The following is a 19,581-nucleotide window of genomic DNA, read 5'->3' on the forward strand; positions in this document are numbered from 1 at the left end:
TCTTACTGATCCAAAATCAGTTCCAAAAGAGAGTGAGTTATATCACTCTCATTGACCCGAAGTCGGTTCCAATTGATCCCAGATCAGTATCATCCTAGCATAGGGAGTACAGTAGTAACATGATGCATCCATGTGTAATACTATGGTCCCTATCCTCATTTCCTTGCTCATTGGCCAGATGAAAGGTACTTCCCATGAGTCCCAGACTGCATGGGTAGGATGTCTCGGCTGGAGAAGGATGAACCACTCATCTTGCCTACAGGTCGCCTGGGGTATCCCAAGGGAAGGTTGAAACACTCACCCTGTACGCAACAAATCATTAGGGGAAGGCTGAACCACTCACCCTATGATTGTGTCTCAGTAGGAGAAGGATGAACCCCTCATCTTGCCTACATAGCAAACCACTAGGGGAACGCTGAACCACTCACCCTATGTTTGCTCATCGCTCCACGATGTACCCCCAAGCCCCCGGAGCTCCTAGAGCTCAATGTCCATATCATACAGGACCCCTAGGAGAGAGTCTCTCCACGACTCCTAGTCGTTCTCAGAAAGTAAAAAAATTGACCTTTCCTAGGGGCTTTGACAAAATATCGACGACCTGCACATCAGTCTCAATGCGATGGAGCCTTCTTGCTCATCGTTGTACGATATCCCAGATAAAGTCGTACTTGATGTCTATATGCTTGGAGCGATCATAGAACACGAGATTCCTCAACAATCGAATCCCCCTCTGGTTGTCACGGAAGATCACGATGATATCCAATACGGGTCCAAACAGCACATTGAAGTGCTTCCACAACCAGACAGCGTCACATGAGGTCATACTCGTAGCTATGTATCCGACCCCATTTGTGCTCAAAGCAACCGACTTCTCCTTCCTGCTCATCCAGGATATCGATAGGTGGCATTGACTCCAAGTATAATCTCCACGATTGTTTCCTTCTCTATTAGATTAGAGAGAGCTTACTTCTATTCGATGAAGTGCCTTGAAGCACTACTATCAATAAGCCAGATTCCCAAAGAGTCCGGAGGAGAAGTAGTGGAGAGGGCCATAATACTCCTTTAGCTTGTCAGAAACAATATTTGATTCTTCATACCTAGAGTTCCTTGCTTTCTTTGAAGAGTCAACCATTTCCTTGATGACCTGCATTCCTTTTATTCCTTTGCCATTGTACCTGCCATTCTTTTGATCATTGCCCTGGAATGATTGTTATCATCATCAAGTGATGTGTCCCTTCTATTTGGACACCCCTTCGCATAATGTCCAAACTCATTGCAAGCAAGGCATCTGCCTTTATTTCCATTCTTAGATCCGGACTTCCCATTGAAGAGACGTTTAGGTAGGACACCAGATGCTTCCGTTGCGCCGCTCGGATAATATTCTCTGCTTCGACTTCACCCTTGGTGAATTTAAGAGGGATGAGGAATCCATTGAGCCTTTTTGTCCTTTCCAACTGTCTTCGGTGATTGCTCTTTCACTCTTGTGTGGGCTTTGTCTTTACCTCAGCTCTGATACCATGTTAATTTTAGGTATGTTCTATGCTGATAGCAAATTTACTTCATTTTTCATATTAGCTCAATATCCATTTCAGATTAGCAATCATATTTAGCATGATAGTAAAATGTAGGTAGAACATAAACATAAATTGCAGAAGACAAGCCAAGACAAGAGGACACAAGATGTGGCACCAGCCAGGGACAAACCCCAATGTGGGGAAACCCTTGATCAATTCTTCTTATATGTTCTTCAATAGTTCAGTAGAGAGAGAGATAGTACATACTACATATACATCAAAAGTCAACATTTTGACTTATCTAAATAAGAAAAGAGATCTTCCCTAAGAAGATGGCACATGAGGCAGCTGATCTGAACTCAGGTGAAGGCAGACTACTTCAACTGATCCTCCAAGGTGACTCCATCACCATGCAACACCCATCACTGTGCTGCACCTCATCATCATGCTGCGTCCGACATTGTGTTGCACTCAATCACTGAGTTGCTCTCATCACTATGTTGCTCCCATCACCGTGCTGCACCCTATCATTACCTTGGACTACACTGTTGTCTCTAACACCATGCTACATCCAACTGCTGCATCTAAACAGGTAGCTGCATCCATTTGCTGCATCTAAACATGTAGCTGCATCCATCTACTGCATCTAAACATGTTGCATCCAACCATTACGCTGCATCTTCCAGAATTCTGTCCTCCTCCTGCATTACATGTATCAAGGAGGGACACCACTTCTTCCATGCTGCCAAAACTGATACAACTGCCTTAGTTGTTGGCTATGGCCTACGGCCTAGCCCAGCAACAAGTTAAGCTATAATCCCACAGTGCTAGGAACAATTTCACACACAACGTTGTCATCAACATGTGTCCACTGAAATACTATGATGATGCTTCAAGACTCTATATGCTGTTAGAGCTTCTTCTCATCAGCGGATTCAGGTTTCTCATTGCTGTAGCAGTTCCTCTAGCTAGCATAGTAGAACCCTCCTTAACTGCTGGTTAGAACCTTTTGAGACAACGTATAGGTTCTCCTCACAAGACAACTGTAGAGACTTCTCCCTTCAACATGGCTGGTCTACAGGACTGCGGCTAAGATATGCTAGGTCTAACAACACCTAAAACACATCTTTTAACTCTGCTTCAAATCTGCTTCTCACTTTGCTGTTCCTGAGTGTTCTGGTTAGGGCAGTTGGGTATACTGTTGCAGCCCTAAACTCCTCTCAACAGTCCTCAAACATCCCTTCCAAACTACGGACTAGGCAGGGAGAGATGCTCCTCCTGCACGCTGAAGGTAAGGGCTCAAGATAGCCCTCAAATCTGCCCACGCTAGATTTGCTGTAGTGGTATGGAATGTGGCCTACCACACAACACTACTATGACACCCTCCAACAATGGTACAACCCAATCGTTAGCCTTTAAACATGCCACTGTTCAGCGTCTAAGGCCTCGACCTAGCACAACAAGCATTACAACTTCCTACAACAGACTTCAAACCTTGTTCAACCCTTGAAACAGTCCTCCAACCCACGCTGCCCTAGCCTCCCTCGCTGTGGCCTCAAAATAGAGATCTCCCTTCCTTCACGAGCTGTCCTCAAGGACTTGTTGAACTACGTCCAAGTCCTTTGTAGAATTTAGGGCATGGAAGACTTCTTCTTAGGACAGCGTATCCTCTTGAGGACTTTCCCTTCCACTAAAACCCAAAACAGTGGAGAGAAGATATCACAAGAGGTGAGTGTGAAATGACTTTCAAGGCACCTTTCTTTATACTAAAACGTGGAGGACAAGTGGGGGTTATTTGGTTGCTGGCCGACCTTGACGAATTGTCACAGAACACAAATAAATTCATATCTCCATGAATACTTGTCGCAATCGGATGATCTTTAGATCAATCCTACACCTCTCAATGAGAGGAATCCAAGAAAAATATCAGTTGCCATAAATAAGATGACCCACATGGAATTTGGCCCTAGTTGCCAATTTTAACAAAGGATCAATGCGTTGCCCTTTGGGAGAGATGGAGTCATTGAAGATTTAGAGTTTGGATTGATTTCCACTTATCAAGGAGGCCTAAAAGACAACTTTGTTGGGCATTAGGGCTTTAATGGAAGTAGCTTCAAGGTCATTTATACTTCGTTCAACAATATTTGGTGACTTGTCAAGACAAGGATGTCTCTAGGAACATTCATTCATTGAAACATGGCCCAATCATGATACAAAACTATTTATAGATTTAATTTCCACAATTTCGTTCCAAGAAAAGCAATAAATTAACCCTAGAATAACGAAAATCCCAATATCACGAATGCAACAAAATAAAGAATAAAAATAGCATTAACATAGTACGTACATGTAAGAAGAATATATCCAATCACCAAGATATGCCAATCATAGAAGCTCCAAGACAAAGAAGAATAACCTAACATCGAAGTTCATCCATTCATCCAAAAAGTCTCATTCTCAAAAGATAGCGAAAATCTCACAAGAAGATATGATCCAATCCAAGTGATGATACAAAATGAATTCATGTCTCTCCTATTTATACACTCATTAGGAGTTCAAATTACCTAATTTGAGCCTACATTAGCCCATCAAATAAAGATAATGTGCAAATAACTAACTTTTGGTGACAAGCCCACCAAACTAGCTCATAAACAAAATAACAAGCCTCCCAGGAGGTCGAATAATCGATAATGCATGTCGTTGGGCTCTCTAAGAGAACTGATGAAGTCCATAAGTACCAAAATGATGAATTGGACTTCCAAAAGTAATGGAAAAGGGGTTGGCTCCTTGTTCTCCACATAATAAACCTGTGGTGCTCCCAATGGCTGTGAGGGCACACAAGTGACTCATGGGTCTCCAAGTAAGTTGGAGACACCTGTAGACCATCTGTAAGGGCTCAAATGATGGTGTAAGTGATGCCACATCATCATACAAGTCCTGTGTCATTTGCCAAGTGCATGGTACAATTGTGGGGTTGGCTGGGCAAAGGTGAACCAGGTGCATCTTCCTCATCCAATAGGTGAATTTCATGCAATCTCTAACCATCTTTGGGGATCCATGGAGTGTTGTCTACTACTGTGGAGGCCCATGGCTCTCAACACACACTCCACATATGCCAATGTACCCTCTAGAGGGTTAGGGCCTTGTATAAGGGAGACCAAACCCAAGATGGAGACCACCTGCAATCTTGCATAAGATCCAATGCGTCTCCTAGCCTTCCAGTACAACAAGTCATCAAGGAAATCGAGTAAAAGAGCTTACAAACCATGGACAACAGGTGGGGACTTCATAATGACATTCTCTTCCATAATGGGATTTGGCAAGTGCTAATGTATCCAATTTCCAAATGGGGTTAACCAAGTATCCCATTAGGTGGTTTCTACTTCTAAAGGGGATAATATGTCCAAGGTACATCCTTTAAAGGGTGGTGGCATGTGATATAGGATGAATGGGGTAGGGAATGAAAAGGGGCAACCTTGGGCCACACTCTGGGGTACAAGGGTAGCTAGTAAAAGGGAAGCCCACACTTGGGTATATAATGTATAGGAGGGAGCAATCGTCGTACATGAGGTGCTTCAGCCTTGATTTTTCCACCCTTCTTTATATGTGTTTTGCTTTTTATGATTTTTCTTTAATTAACTACTCGGGGCTCAAGGGGTAAGAGCATGACAAGATGTAGCAGTGGATACCCCTTTTTAAGGGAGGGCGGTTCATTGCCCATCAGGGGTTGGGATAATCATGGGTTTATAAATTATAAAGGAGGCTCATCTAGGGACTATAGGAACTAGGGTGATGACCTTGATGATGGGGTAGAGCTCACGTATTGGCTTTTTCCCACGTTCTTTATGTGTTTGTCCCGACCATCTTTCGCATTTTGTGGTACATTTTCTTGTCGAATGTGGCCAATTATACTTTTGCTTTTCTTTTTTGCTGTATCAACCTTCGAGGCATCATCCCAGGCCTGACCCAAGGTGTGAGAAAAGGGAAGGGGAAAGCTAACCCTATGTGGACCCAGAGGAGGAATGTGGACCCAAGTGGGAGAAATGATGGATCGGGTTATAATGAGTGGAAAGGAGGAAATATATGTGGATGAGGGAGCGGAACCACACAACCAAAATCAGGATTTCCCATGAAATACCATCCCTAAAGCCAAAGGGTCAATAAAAGAGATTCCATGAGACTAGGATCCAAAGTTAACATCCAAAAGGGGTCTAGGGGACAAGAGCACAGACTTAGCCCATTCTTTTTGCTGAATCCCCCCATTAATCCATGCCCATAAGTGTCCATGATAAGCAAACTACAATACTCAATTACCAAATGACAAGGCATATCTTTAGGTTTGGGAGGCCCACCTTCAAACATATGATCATGGCAGATGGATGAGGGACCACATGGTTGACTCAGGTGGCAGAGAAGTGGCACAACGAGCTAGTTCATGGCTGCAAGGGGCTGCCGGCTAAGGACCATCTTGGAGGAAAATTTTCCCCTAGGGATATCACCTATAAAATGGTGGGTAACAGGAAGCACATTCCCAAGGGCATTTCTTGAATACTTCTTCTAGGAGCATGCTTTGGGAGCTAAGTGTTGAAAGAGGGGTGACTACCTTGCAATGTAACTCTTCACTATTAGCATGTTGGCAACTTATCTGGAGGCATTTGTTATTCTTCTATCGACAACATCAACATTGCCCAACCCTTTCATGTTCTTGTTTTGTTGACCATTTTTTGTTTGAGAAAAATCTTGTCAAGTCTAGCCTCATAATATATACATATACCTGGAATCCCATCATGAATATGGAGAAGCATCCCTTGGGTTTCCCCATGAGGTTTTCCTTCGGATATATATATATATATATAGTTTTTAATCTACTTCATTTCCCCATGTTTTCACTAGCTTATATATATATATATATATAGCTAGTGAAAACATGGGTCCCCACTTCATTTCCCCATGTTTTCACTAGCTTATATATATATATATATATATATATATATATATATAAGCTAGTGAAAACATGGGGAAATGAAGTAGATTAAAAACTATATATATATATATATATATATATATATATATATAAGCTAGTGAAAACATGGGGAAATGAAGTAGATTAAAAACTATATATATATATATATATATATATCCGAAGGAAAACCTTGTGGGGAAACCCAAGGGATGCTTCTCCATATTCATGATGGGATTCCAGGAAAACCTCATGGTGAAACCCAAGGGATGCTTCTCCACATTCATGATGGGATTCCTTATAAAGCCATTAGCATTGATTAGTGCGCTTCCTTTGTTACATTAGGTTGTAAAGCATGCCATAGATTTATTACGTAATTCTAATTCTTGGTAAATACATGATATGGCCTTATATTTACTAATTCTATCAATGGATTTATGGATCACAATACATGACAGTGAGGCTTTAATCAGAACTCTCCAACAATTGGATCTCTTTGGCTTTTTATTTGGAATCAAGGGATTGCACATCCGAAACTCCATTGTTAGTGGGTTTACATGTTCTAACCTTATATTAACATGCGACTTTATTACATTATGCCCTAAGTCACTTCAGTTTCTAATTCAAACATCTTGTGAATACATAATATGACTATGACTGTTAGACTGTGCTAACTTTATCAATGGATTTATGGGTCACAGTGTATGAACATGATGCTTTAATCTCGACTCTTCAATGAATGTGTGTCCAGGTCTTTTTGAATTGGCAACACAGGATCTAAGTCCAAAACTACATTTAGCAGGTTTCATGGTGGTCTTTCCGAGTTTAGTTGTTGGAAATAGCAAAAATAAAACTAGCCTTAAAGTGTTACAAAGCTTAGTTGATATAATATTATGTTGAGAGTTAGTAGGCTATTGCAGAGTTCACCATATACCACTAATAAATATAATAGAATTTATCACTTAAAGAACACAAAAGTGAGAATTCAGTTGGGGCAAAATTTCCTTTGACCTACGAGTTTAACTTTCTTTTATTCCATTTTATCAGTCTCTCAAAAGTGGCATGGTGAATTTAACATTATGCCTAGGCACATCACAGAACTACATTTTAAGATATAGGACAAAGTAACTCTGAACACTGCAAATTGTTATCCAGCATGCTCTATTGATTGTGCAAAAATAGAAATTTTTGAAATTCTTATTTTCAATGCTTTCTCTTATGGATTATTTCGGGTAAATATTATTGTAAAAATCATAATCATCTCAAAAACATTCATATGGTTAAATTTGAAAATGAGATTTGTTATGAGAATTATTCAAGGACTAGTTTTATTGAGTAATTTTTTTGGTTCATGTTTCTAAGAACTCTGTTATTTTATTCTCTACAGTCTAAGAGAGAGTTGGAAAAACAACTGGCAAATGAGGAGGCTCAACAACTTCGAGATTTTAGAGTACACTTCTTTCCTTTTATTTGCTTTTTTTGCAGTGTTTGTCACCAAGGTTATTATATTTAATAAAAGGGGACGTATTTTGTTATTTTAGAAGGTAGATAGATCTAACTAGTATCTTGTATGGTTTGTCTATGCAATGGCTTAGTCATAAAAAATAGATGATCTTGATCATTGATTACTGATCTCCTTTTGTTATGACAGGAAATATATCATATTCTTTCATGATTGAGTTCCTCGACTGCAATGCCTCTTCACCCTCTTATCCAGATTAGAAAATGCCCATGTGAATAGGATGTCTATGTGATTCCTAAATACGTGTGAATAGAATCAATATTTTGTTTCATTGTTTTGTTCACAAATATTTTTGATGTATTGTTTCCTTATGAAATTTACAACATTCAACCAATGTTCTACTAACTGCTGTTAGATTCTCTTCCTTGGCACCAATTCTTACTTATCATTTTAGCAGCATTACAGGTTATATATTAAACTCTTGTTGGAAATACTGAGAGGGGGGTGAATCAGTGTTTATTTTCAATTGTTATTTTTACCAGTTAGATCACTTATATTTAGAACACAAAATGAACAATAAGAATAAATGCTTTTATTAATTTCTTCTTTATAATAAATCAAGTACAATATATGTAGGGATCCAACCCTAGATGAAGACACTAATATTCAATTCCCCAGGCGCCAACCTTGTCAATTTTGAGGCACCAACCTTGTCTTTTAGAGGCTCCAACCTTGTCTTCTAGAGGCTCCAACCTCTTGGGCTCCAACCCTTGTTTTATTTCGTCAAGATATATTTGGTTACACTTCACGGCTCCCAATGTCTTCTTCAACAAGCCCTGTCAATCTTTAGCTATGACTTCACTTAGTCTCCACGTCACATCATCAATGGAAACCTTGTTCTTTACATGAAGGTGTCACCATTGCTCTTCATGTTACCCAAACAATACTTCTTCAAGATCACCTCATGATGGCTTCAATGCGTCATGGTCTTCGATGATCTCCACAAATCTTCAATATGTTGCTTCACAAAGTTCTCCAACTCTGCCCTATTTTGTTCTTAAGAGAAGACTTCAACAAGCTCTATTTGTCCAATCCCAATAAATCAACACTTCGACCACGACAACTACGACAACTTCGATCACGGAGCTTCAACCACGACAACTACGACAACTTCAACCACGACAACTACGGTAGCTTCAACCATGGCAACTACGACAGCTTCGACCATAGTAACTTCAACCACGGAAACTACGGCAGTTGCGACAACTTCAACCACAGAAACTACGACAACTGTGACAACTTCGACCACAACAACTATGACACCTTCAACCACGGCAACTACGACAACTTCAACTACGGTCGCTGCGACCACGACAACTACGACAACTTTGACCACGACAACTACGACAACTTCAACCACGACAACTACGGTAGCTTCGACCACAACAACTACGACAACTTCTCTGCTCCTAGCTCGAACCTGTGGGAAAATTTAACCCAAGAACAATTCCACAAATTTGTCTTCCTTGCTTTTCTAGGTTGCGGCTTCTTCTCTACCTCTTGTCTTGTCTCCACCAAAAAATTTGAGCTTGAATGGACGAATTTAGGTTTATATTTATAGTGATTTCGTTTATAATTGAAGGGACACGTCTATTTGAAGTGAGGCCGACTTATATGACTGAGTGTAGGTCGGCTCACTGCTAGGCATAATTTCCTTAAGTTAAAAATTCAATATCTCACAAACTATTGGGAGTTTCGGGGCAAATAAAGGCTCGTTAGAAAGAGGAAAAATTCCTCTTTAAGATGGTCTAGGATCCATTTTGAAAGGATGCCTCCAAGGTGTCCAAAATAATTTTTCTTTGAGACTTTCCTTAAATTTTATGCATAAAAAGTTTGGGGCAACATGAGGAATGTTTGGGACAGCGTGGCTTCTTCATTGTTATCAATGTCATCATAGGATCATAGAGTCATTATGTAGGAGTGCAACATCCATGTAGCATGACACATCAACAATGTCATCATATACTAGTGTAGTCATAGTGCAACATCATTAGGAGAACTTCAAAATAGTCTTCCAACCATAAAATGATCTCCAACCATGTTATCAAGACTTCATCAAGTGCCATCATCAATTGTGGTGATTCATCAATAGTATGACATCATCAAATGTAGTCCTCCATTTGTCATCAAGGGCTTCTAAATACTTGGCACTTTGCACTTCTTAAGACTTCTTCATTATTGACTTGACATATTAATTGATGACATTCTTATCAAACAAGAGTTATGGGATCCTCATCTGGAACTGGGCATCTATCGTCTTCAACCTTATCATCTCATTCTAGGGTTTCATGATATTCATTAGGCATCTCAAGAATATTTTCCATCTCGGCCAATGCCATATTGACATCAATGACAACATTGATTAACAATCTCCCCCTTTGTCATTGATGGCAATATTCTTGCCCTTCCAACATTCTCTCCCCCTTTGACATCAATGGAAAACGAGGTGCCCAAGTACTCCCCCTATCAAGCTGCTTCTTTTCTTCATCAATAGTAGTTATTCATAGGTATGTTACTCCCCCTATCATGGTGCTCTTCCTTTTGGCAATGTGGTCCATGATAGATGTGTTTACATTTCTTCATGTGATGAACCAACTCCCCCTGCATGCATAAACTCCTCTAGCTTCTTTAGACAAGAAACATTTATGGCTTGTGATCAAGTGGAAGAAACCTTCAACAATAGTCCATCGGATGAGTAAGAAATCATGTTCTTCAATGGAGTTGCTCCCAAGAGATGATCTATCAAAAGATGATTGTCCATGTGTGACTCATTAAGAATTTCATAGGGCCCATTCACAAATAGCTTCTGCAAGAATGATTAAGAATCATAAACTCCCCCTAACAATATGCATGGTCTCCTTTGGTAGAGTCCCATTATCAAACACTTGGAATATCAAGGATGAATTTATTAGATCAACAACATGTGTTGTTGGCTAGAGTGTTCAAGAGACTTTCGGATTCAGTTTGCTTCCTTCTCCATACTTGTGTAACTTTCTTCTTTGGCTTGGTTGTCATGGTTTTAGCTTGTTCAGGGACCCAAGTCAAGTTACAATCACGTGCCATATGTCCAATGTTATGGCAATTGAAGCACTCCATCTTGTTCATGAATGAGAAATCATGACTTCTTATTGCAAAATTGTTTCTAGGAGATTGACGGGGACCATTATATTTGGCTTTGTTATATGCCCTACAATCTTTTGCCATGTGCCCAAAGTTTGTACAAGAATAGCAATAACCAAGAAATATACATTGGTACCTGGAAGATGAAGTTTTTCTTGATGTACTTCTGAAGTCTTTTTGCCTTGGTGTTCTTTGATGATATTCATTGCTTTTTATATTCTTCACACCCTCTGCAAGTCTCCTTGGAGTAGGATTTCTTCCATAGTTGCCTTGACTCTTCTCCTTGTCTTTGCTGGAACTGGGAGTATCAACATTTCTTCGTGGCTTCCTCACATCCTTGTTGTTTGAAGCATTTGGGTTTGCATCATTCTTGCTTGAGGATTCACTGCATAGCCAAGACCTGATTTATCAAGAGGAGACCTTTGATGACTTAGGATGTCATCTAGGGCTTGAGAACTTTTCAAGTTCTTATTCAGCAAGTCAACTTCCTTTTTAAGAAAGACAATTTCTTCCTTCACTTTCTTGCATTCTTCATCCTTCATTGATAGTATGATCTCCATTTATTCCTTCATCTTGGTTGCTTCACATGATTGGGCCTTAAGAGTAGCGATTTATGAGCTTAACTTGGTGATGTAATCATCCTTTTCTTCTAGTTGGCATGTCATGGTGTTTCTCTCCTTTTTTGCTTCATCAACTTGTCCTTCTGTGAATGCCAAAGCTTCCATCACCTTCTCAGCTCCTTGTGCTTGTTTTCTTGCTTCTTCTAGTTGAGATCTAAGGGAGGAGACCTCTTCTTTGTATTGACCAATCTCTGCTTCAAGTTTGTTTAAACTCTTGAGTCTTTGTTCAAGGTGGCTTTGACAAATTTTCTTCCCTTTTCTTTGCCTTATCCAATTGATTTGTCATGGATATGGCTTCTTCATGATGATTTATTTTGTTTTGATGAAATTCCTCCTTAAGCTTGGTGAGCTCCCCATCTCTTTCTTGTGCTTGAAGCTTGAAAAGGTCAAATTCCTTCCTTGTCTTGTGTTGGTCACCATCTTGCGCATTCTTCTTAAGTTCCTCATTTTCCTTTTTCAAACTGTTAATCTCTTCCATGGCAACGATAAGTTTAGTCAGGAGATCTTCTTCAAAGGGTTCTTTGCTTTCTTCTTCTTCTAGGTCTTCTTTGGCCTTGATTTCATCATTCTTATTTTCAAGTTCCTTGATGGGTTTTGGATTTCCTTCTTGCTTTCCGTCATATTCATGACTAGAGGTCATGGTCAACGCTCCTTTTAAGTGAAGGTCGTGAAGTTTGTCCCATATATCTTTTGCTGACAAACATTTTTCCAAATTGGCCTTTATAGAATTTGGTAGCCCACTCAAAAGTGTCTTCATTGCTCTTGTATTTTACTCCTTGGATTCATCATCCATCATGCTATCAATAGTCACTAATTCCCATACTCCAACGCCTTGAGGCAGTAAGAAATTTCTCATTTTTACCTTCCATACATCAAAATTTCCATTGAACACTGGAACTTACTCAATTTGATTGTCTTCAGTTTTCATGGTTGAGGAAGAGACATCTTTAGGAGGATTGGAGGCTTTCTTCCTTGGCTTTGCCATTTGTGTTCAAAGGATCAACCTTCTGATACCAATTGTTGGAAATACTGAGAGGGGGGCGTGTTGTCGCACAGATTGACACGACAACGCTCAGACCGGGAGCTGTCACTCTGATCCCCGATCTCTCCGTTTAAGCCTGTCTCCCGCGGCTAAGGGGGGTAGACCCTATGAGGTGATGAAGACCAACTGTCGATCAGTTGGGTTGAGAGACACGAAGAAATAAGCACTAAATTGATTTTGTTAAGTTTAATAGACCAGTGCCTCGCGGATTTAATGTTTAAACGATTAATTATCAGATGCTGCAGAAATAGAAACCATGTAGAGCAACCATTCAAACAAAAATTAATTTTTATCAAATGCGAGAAAATGCTTAAATGATACTCCAGCAATTGAAATTTCGAAAGATAAAGTGCTTTGAACAATCACGTAAAATATTAACCAGAGATCACATTCATGCAGTTAATCCTCAGATGAACATTGAATCATATTAAACACCAATTCCCAGGTCAAAATTTTAGCCTTAGCATAAAAGAATGAAACCTAAGAAATTCCAGAGCCAAGACTGAAATTTTCAAAATATATATATATATATATATATATATATTTTTTTATTTTTTTTTCAAAATATTTTTTAATTTTTAAATATTTTATTTTTTATTTTCTAAGAATAAAACAAACTAAAATCTTAATAAAAATAAAACTTAAAACTATTCTAAATTAAACTAAACTAAATAAAACTTAAAATTATTAAAATCTACACTAAATCTAAAGTCTAATAAAAGGAGTTTTTATGTCTTTTTATATTTTATATTTTTTTGGATTTTGTAAAGTTTTAAAATTTTTATAAATTTTAATAATTTTAAAAAATAAAAATAAAAATAAAAACTAAACTAAAATCTAACAAAAAAAAAAAGGTTAAAGCAAATAAAAATTAAAATACTTGAATTTAAACTAAACTAATTCTAAAAATTAAAACAAAACTAAATCTAGAAAGAACCTTTTTATTTATTTTTATTTTTTTAAACAATTTATGAGTTTTTTTATATTTTTTTATGATTTTAAATTTTTTTAAACAAAACTAACTAAATTAAAAAAAAAGAAAGATTAAACTAAAAGCCAGACTAAAATTAAATCTAATCTAATTCTAAAAGAAAATTTTCATGCCCTTTTTTTAACTTTTTTGTTTTATTTTTCATGAATGAAACAAAACAAAACCAAAAAAAGTCTAATTCTAAACTTAAATCTAAATTAAAAAATAACCTAAATCAAATCTAAAAAACTTTATTTTTTATTTATCTATCATATCAAAATACACTAAAATCATCTAAACTTAAACTAAAAATGAAACGAAACTAAAGCTAAAAACCAAAAAAAACAACCTACGCTGAATTTTACCAACGCATAAAAAAAAAGGAACAAAGAAAAACCTATGCTATATTACCCATACGTATATCGAAAATCGTTTTTTCTTTGGGCTGGCTGTAGGTTCGAAGAGTTCGCGTGAGGAGCAGAGGCCGAAATTACAGCGGCGTGAAGCTTTCGCAGGTTAGGAAGACGCTGCGTGTAGGGGATAGACAACTGAGAGAAGTGGAGCAGCGATGTACGTGGAGAGGTTTGGAGGCAGCTCAGGCCATAACTGCGCGGATTTCTTTCTTTTTGTTTGTTTGTTTGCATGCTGCGGGCATTGCATGAAGGGAATGGAGCCTGCGTGAAAGAGAAAATCGAGTGTTGTGCGTGTTGCAACTGTGGGATGGGCTGCGTGGTTTGGCAGCAATGGCTACGGATTGAATGAGAACAACTGGTAATGAGAGAGGGCTGGCCAGGTAGTGTAGAGAAGCCGCAACAACGTGGGCAGTGGGGGAATGCAGATTGCAGTCCTGGACAACGATGAGGGAGCAACAATTTAAAAAAAATTGAAGTGTTTTATTTTTATGCAGATTTCTGGCAGCTGAAGATAGCTAGGGGATTTGAAAAACGATTTTGCAGTCCTTGGAAAAATATTCCAAACCCCAGAAGCTGATACCAATGAAACCGATGTAAAATTTCTTCCGGACCTGAAAAACAATTGAAATTGAAACCCTTGGACAGTGAAACGACGCAGATAAACCTTGTAAATCTTCAGAAACCCTGCAACCTGGAAGGAAAAATCACCCAAAAATGATATGTGCATAAAACAAAAACTGAAAACCCTAAACCCCGCAAAAAATTTACAGTATTTACAAACTGAAAGCTCTTAAGAAGCCAGATTTATCAATAATCACAGTAATATTATCAAAATTTAATTTTAATGTAAAACGCTTCAGAAAACCCTGCATGCATTCATAAAAAATATTTCGAATGATAAGCCCGGGATCAAGAACTGGCTGGGCTCTTTCAGAAAACACAACCCGGGAGATGGTTGGTTCAGCCGAGAACTTCCCCTAACGCCCGGTAATCTGAAAAAAGGATTTTCTGCACAGCTTAAAATCAACCATTAACATAGAAAGAGAAAACAATAGTGAAACCCCGATCAAATGGAGATACCTGCCACTATATTTCAGAATCTAAACTATTATTCAAACCCCAAAGATCAGACAAGATACCTATGCCTAGATCAATCTTCATTAAGCTATCATCAATGGCTGAAAATAAAATTATGCAGAAAAAAAAAGAACAATTTTACAACATTTTCAGAAGAGTAACACCAGCAAGATTTTTAACCCCAAAGTCTTTTTTTATTGGCACCAGAAAATGTTTACAAGAGAGCTTCTTTAGCACAATACTCCAAGATCCCCTCTCAAATGACCCCTAGCACCCTATTTAAAGGAAAAATTCCCAACAGCTAGTTCGAGTGATCCACATCAAAATGATCTCGACCGTCGATGAGGATCAAGATATCTCTTGATCTCATCCGTTGAACTTTTAATGTATTTAAAAAATTGAAATTCTGCATTTATTTACTCAAAATATTATTATTTTATTACTTTTAGGTTTTTTACTTTATTATTATTATTATTATTATTATTTTTCTTAAATTTTTTATTTTATTTTTTTTTTTAATTTTAATTTATTTTTAAATGGATCCTCGAACTTAGCTTTTGGGAAAATCACCTAGGACCTAAGACTTAGGACTTATGAGGGGACTAAAACATTTCTTAACCCTCAAGACACTTTACATCATGACTTTTACAACTTTACATCCCAAGGGGGGAAAACCCATTTGACATAGACCCTCAAAAACCACCTAGTTCTGCGACACAACTATAATCTAGCAGATTAACACACTAGGATTCTCCTAAGATTCTAATGACAAAATCCATTCCGGCTTTGGGGTTAGGCTGAAGGAAAACTCTGCCGATCACGGATTGGTGAGACGAAAAACCTTCCGGAACGTAGATTATCACTTAGAAAATTAGGTCCACCTAGGCAATTTACATACATGACTCATATCTGCTAAGATTATTTACAATTTATACATGCAGACTGGGTTTACAACATAAATTGATCAAGCTGTCGATGACTGTCGAATGGCACGGACATGTCGATCAAGCGCTACCCTTTTTGCAAAGAAAAGGGGGTGTACTGCTATGGGTAGTTGACTGGTAGTGGTCAACATCTGGCTCTACTTGGGGACACGTTGCTGCATTGTAGGAATGTGAGAATCCAGAATCTGCATCCACGCAACACACAACAGAAATAAGTAGCGTCCATTCAAAAATCATCATATAACATTTAAGCACATAAAAGATAGAAGCTCTTTAACTATGAAAAGTAAATCTAATCTAAAACAGAAATGAAATGCTGAAATGACAAGGAGTAGGGTTAGAAATACAATACAAAGGATGCCCCATGGCATCAGATGTGTTCAATATAGTGTATACTGAGCATTTGCCTGCTTTCAGGCAAATCTGTCGGCTGCTTGTCGGATGTGCCATGTCCAATTCTGCATATGGTAGGACTTTTTCCTATCCGAAAATCAAGCTGCTCGCGGCCGTCTGATGCATCAAATCTTCTTTTCGTTTTCTTTCTCTTGTGCCTTTTCTTTGTGGCAGGCTGTATTAATGACGACGTGGAACTTTCTATTTCATAGCTCTTAGATGAAGTATGTAAGATATGTGTGACATGTCTTTCCTCATCTTGCATCTGATCTTTATCGTTTTTAATTTTATCTGGATCACCTTCAATTAACCACCTTTCAATCGAACCAATGACCTCCTCATAGTAAGATGGAGCTTGTTGCAGTGGATGAGAAGGCTCTTGATCTATTGATGTTTCCTGGTTTCCTTCATCTTCCGACCGCTGTTGAAACTTCTGAAGCTGTATTTTAATGGCGTCTATCTGACTAGAGTGTTCAACCTTTATAGCACTGATTTCCCTGGCATGGTCTTCTTCCATGGTCATCAAGCAATGCTGCATAGAGTTTATCTCTTTCTTATGATTTGCTTGCATGGTCGTCATATTTTCCTCTAAGCTTGACATCTTGCTTTGCATAAAACTAATTTCTGTGTCATGATTAATCTTCATGGCTTCAATTTCCTTACTATGTTGATTTTGCATGATCTCCATCTCCCTATTACGCTTTTCCAGGTGAGTGCATAAAGTTCTCACATCATTGGCGTAATTAGTTTGATTTATCTCCATATTTCTTACCAGTAGCAATAGATCTTGTATAATTTGCTTATGATCTTCCTTTTCATTGTTAACATTGTTTTTACAATTTGTTTCTACTTTTCCACTACAAGTGGATGGCAAATTCTGATATGAAGCATTGTCTTGAAATCTTTCTTCGACAGCTGAACCTTTTATAAGATTACTTTCATTCTGTTGCACGATTTTAGGGGCACAGGGCGAGCTATCTGGATCACCATATCTATCTTTAAAAGCATCGACAATGTCTTGCAAAGAAATGAAAGAATCTTCAGGACAACTATTAAACCAGTTCAAAGCGTCACCCTTTAAAGAATGGACAAATAGACGCATCTTGACATCTTCATGATTATATTGAGGAAGTCTACAATATATGATCATTACACAAGTAAACCTATTTAAATGCTGTCTAACAGCGACCAAATCACCACCTGAGAACAAAAATAATTTAGAAATGGCCTCTTTCGGAAAATCATGGAGATTATCAGTAAAATGACATGGTTTAAATGAATAATCCATGATGAATAATAAGGGATCAAATGGATGATAGAAAGAGATTTCTGCTCAAGAAAATTAAGAGATGAAAGAAGTGGAGTCGCCACTTGAACAATGAATCTAATTCTAAGATCCAAAAAGCAACCAACAAGTAGATATGAGGGAGGCTTCTTGTCTGGGAAAAATAAGAAAATGGAGTGGAGTCGCCACCCAAACAAGAAATGAATCGAAGAGAAGTTGCTGATATGATGAAAGATAAGGTGATGAAAAGATCAAAATACGCCAAAGAATGTTGGCCATTTGACAGGCTAATGAATGGCATAAAAGATGAGATGACGCCAAAAAACGCTGAATCTGCCAGCTCAAACGTGAGATGAGAAAGATGAGAGAATGATGAGAAATGAGAAGATGAATGTCGAATAAACCAAGGACAAAAAAAACTCTGTCCCCGGCAACGGCGCCAAAAAATGTTGTCGCACAAATTGACACGACAACGCTCAAACCGGGGGCTGTCACTCTGATCCCCGATCTCTCCGTTTAAGCCTGTCTCCCGCGGCTAAGGGGGGTAGACCCTATGAGGTGATGAAGACCAACTGTCGACCAGTTGGGTTGGGAGACACGAAGAAACAAGCACTAAATTGATTTTGTTAAGTTTAATAGACCAGTGCCTCGCGGATTTAATGTTTAAATGATTAATTATCAGATGCTGCAGAAATAGAAACCATGTAGAGCAACCATTCAAACAAAAATAATTTTTATCAAATGTGAGAAAATGCTTAAATGATACTCCAGCAATTGAAATTTCGAAAGATAAAGTGCTTTGAACAATCACGTAAAATATTAACCAGGGATCACATTCATGCAGTTAATCCTCAGAAGAACATTGAATCATATTAAACACCAATTCCCAGGTCAAAATTTTAGCTTCAGCATAAAAGAATGAAACCTAAGAAATTCCAGAGCCAAGACTGAAATTTTCAATTTTTTTTTTTTTTTATTCAAAATATTTTTATATTTTTTAATTTTTAAATATTTTAATTTTTTATTTTCTAAGAATAAAACAAACTAAAATCTTAATAAAAATAAAACTTAAAATTATTCTAAACTAAACTAAACTAAATAAAACTTAAAATTATTAAAATCTACACTAAATCTAAAGTCTAATAAAAGGAGTTTTTATGTCTTTTTATATTTTATATTTTTTTGGATTTTGTAAAGTTTTAAATTTTTTATAAATTTTAATAATTTAAAAAAAATAAAAATAAAAATAAAAACTAAACTAAAATCTAACTAAAAAAAAAGGTTAAAGCAAATAAAAATTAAAATACTTGAATTTAAACTAAACTAATTCTAAAAATTAAAACAAAACTAAATCTAGAAAGAACCTTTTTATTTATTTTTATTTTTTTAAACAATTTATGAGTTTTTTTATATTTTTTATGATTTTAAAAAATTTTAAACAAAACTAACTAAATTAAAAAAAAAGAAAGATTAAACTAAAAGCCAGACTAAAATTAAATCTAATCTAATTCTAAAAGAAAATTTTCATGCCCTTTTAACTTTTTTGTTTTATTTTTCATGAATGAAACAAAACAAAACCAAAAAAAGTCTAATTCTAGACTTAAATCTAAATTAAAAAATAACCTAAATCAAATCTAAAAAACTTTATTTTTTATTTATCTATCATATCAAAATACACTAAAATCATCTAAACTTAAACTAAAAATGAAACGAAACTAAAG

General features: G+C 37.4%; 1 protein-coding gene across 5 annotated transcripts in view; it reads left to right on the forward strand.

Moving 5' to 3' along the window:
* The window catches only part of LOC149171143 (NEFA-interacting nuclear protein), a 221,513-nt gene that overhangs the window by 145,579 nt on the left and 56,353 nt on the right, over positions 1-19,581 (forward strand). For all 5 annotated transcript variants that reach the window (XR_016259011.1, XR_016259012.1, XR_016259013.1 and 2 more), the window contains exon 5: positions 7,862-7,924. Coding sequence is in view for 2 of the 5 variants with exons in the window: in XM_089424031.1 (XP_089280157.1) it covers positions 7,862-7,924 (63 nt within the window). In the remaining 3 variants the exon portion in view is untranslated. The remainder of the gene's footprint in view (positions 1-7,861; positions 7,925-19,581) is intronic.

Source organism: Pinus tabuliformis, chromosome 4_2, assembly GCF_031772625.1.
Source record: "Pinus tabuliformis cultivar Carrire ecotype Pingquan chromosome 4_2, CPIR1, whole genome shotgun sequence".
NCBI lineage: Eukaryota > Viridiplantae > Streptophyta > Pinopsida > Pinales > Pinaceae > Pinus > Pinus tabuliformis.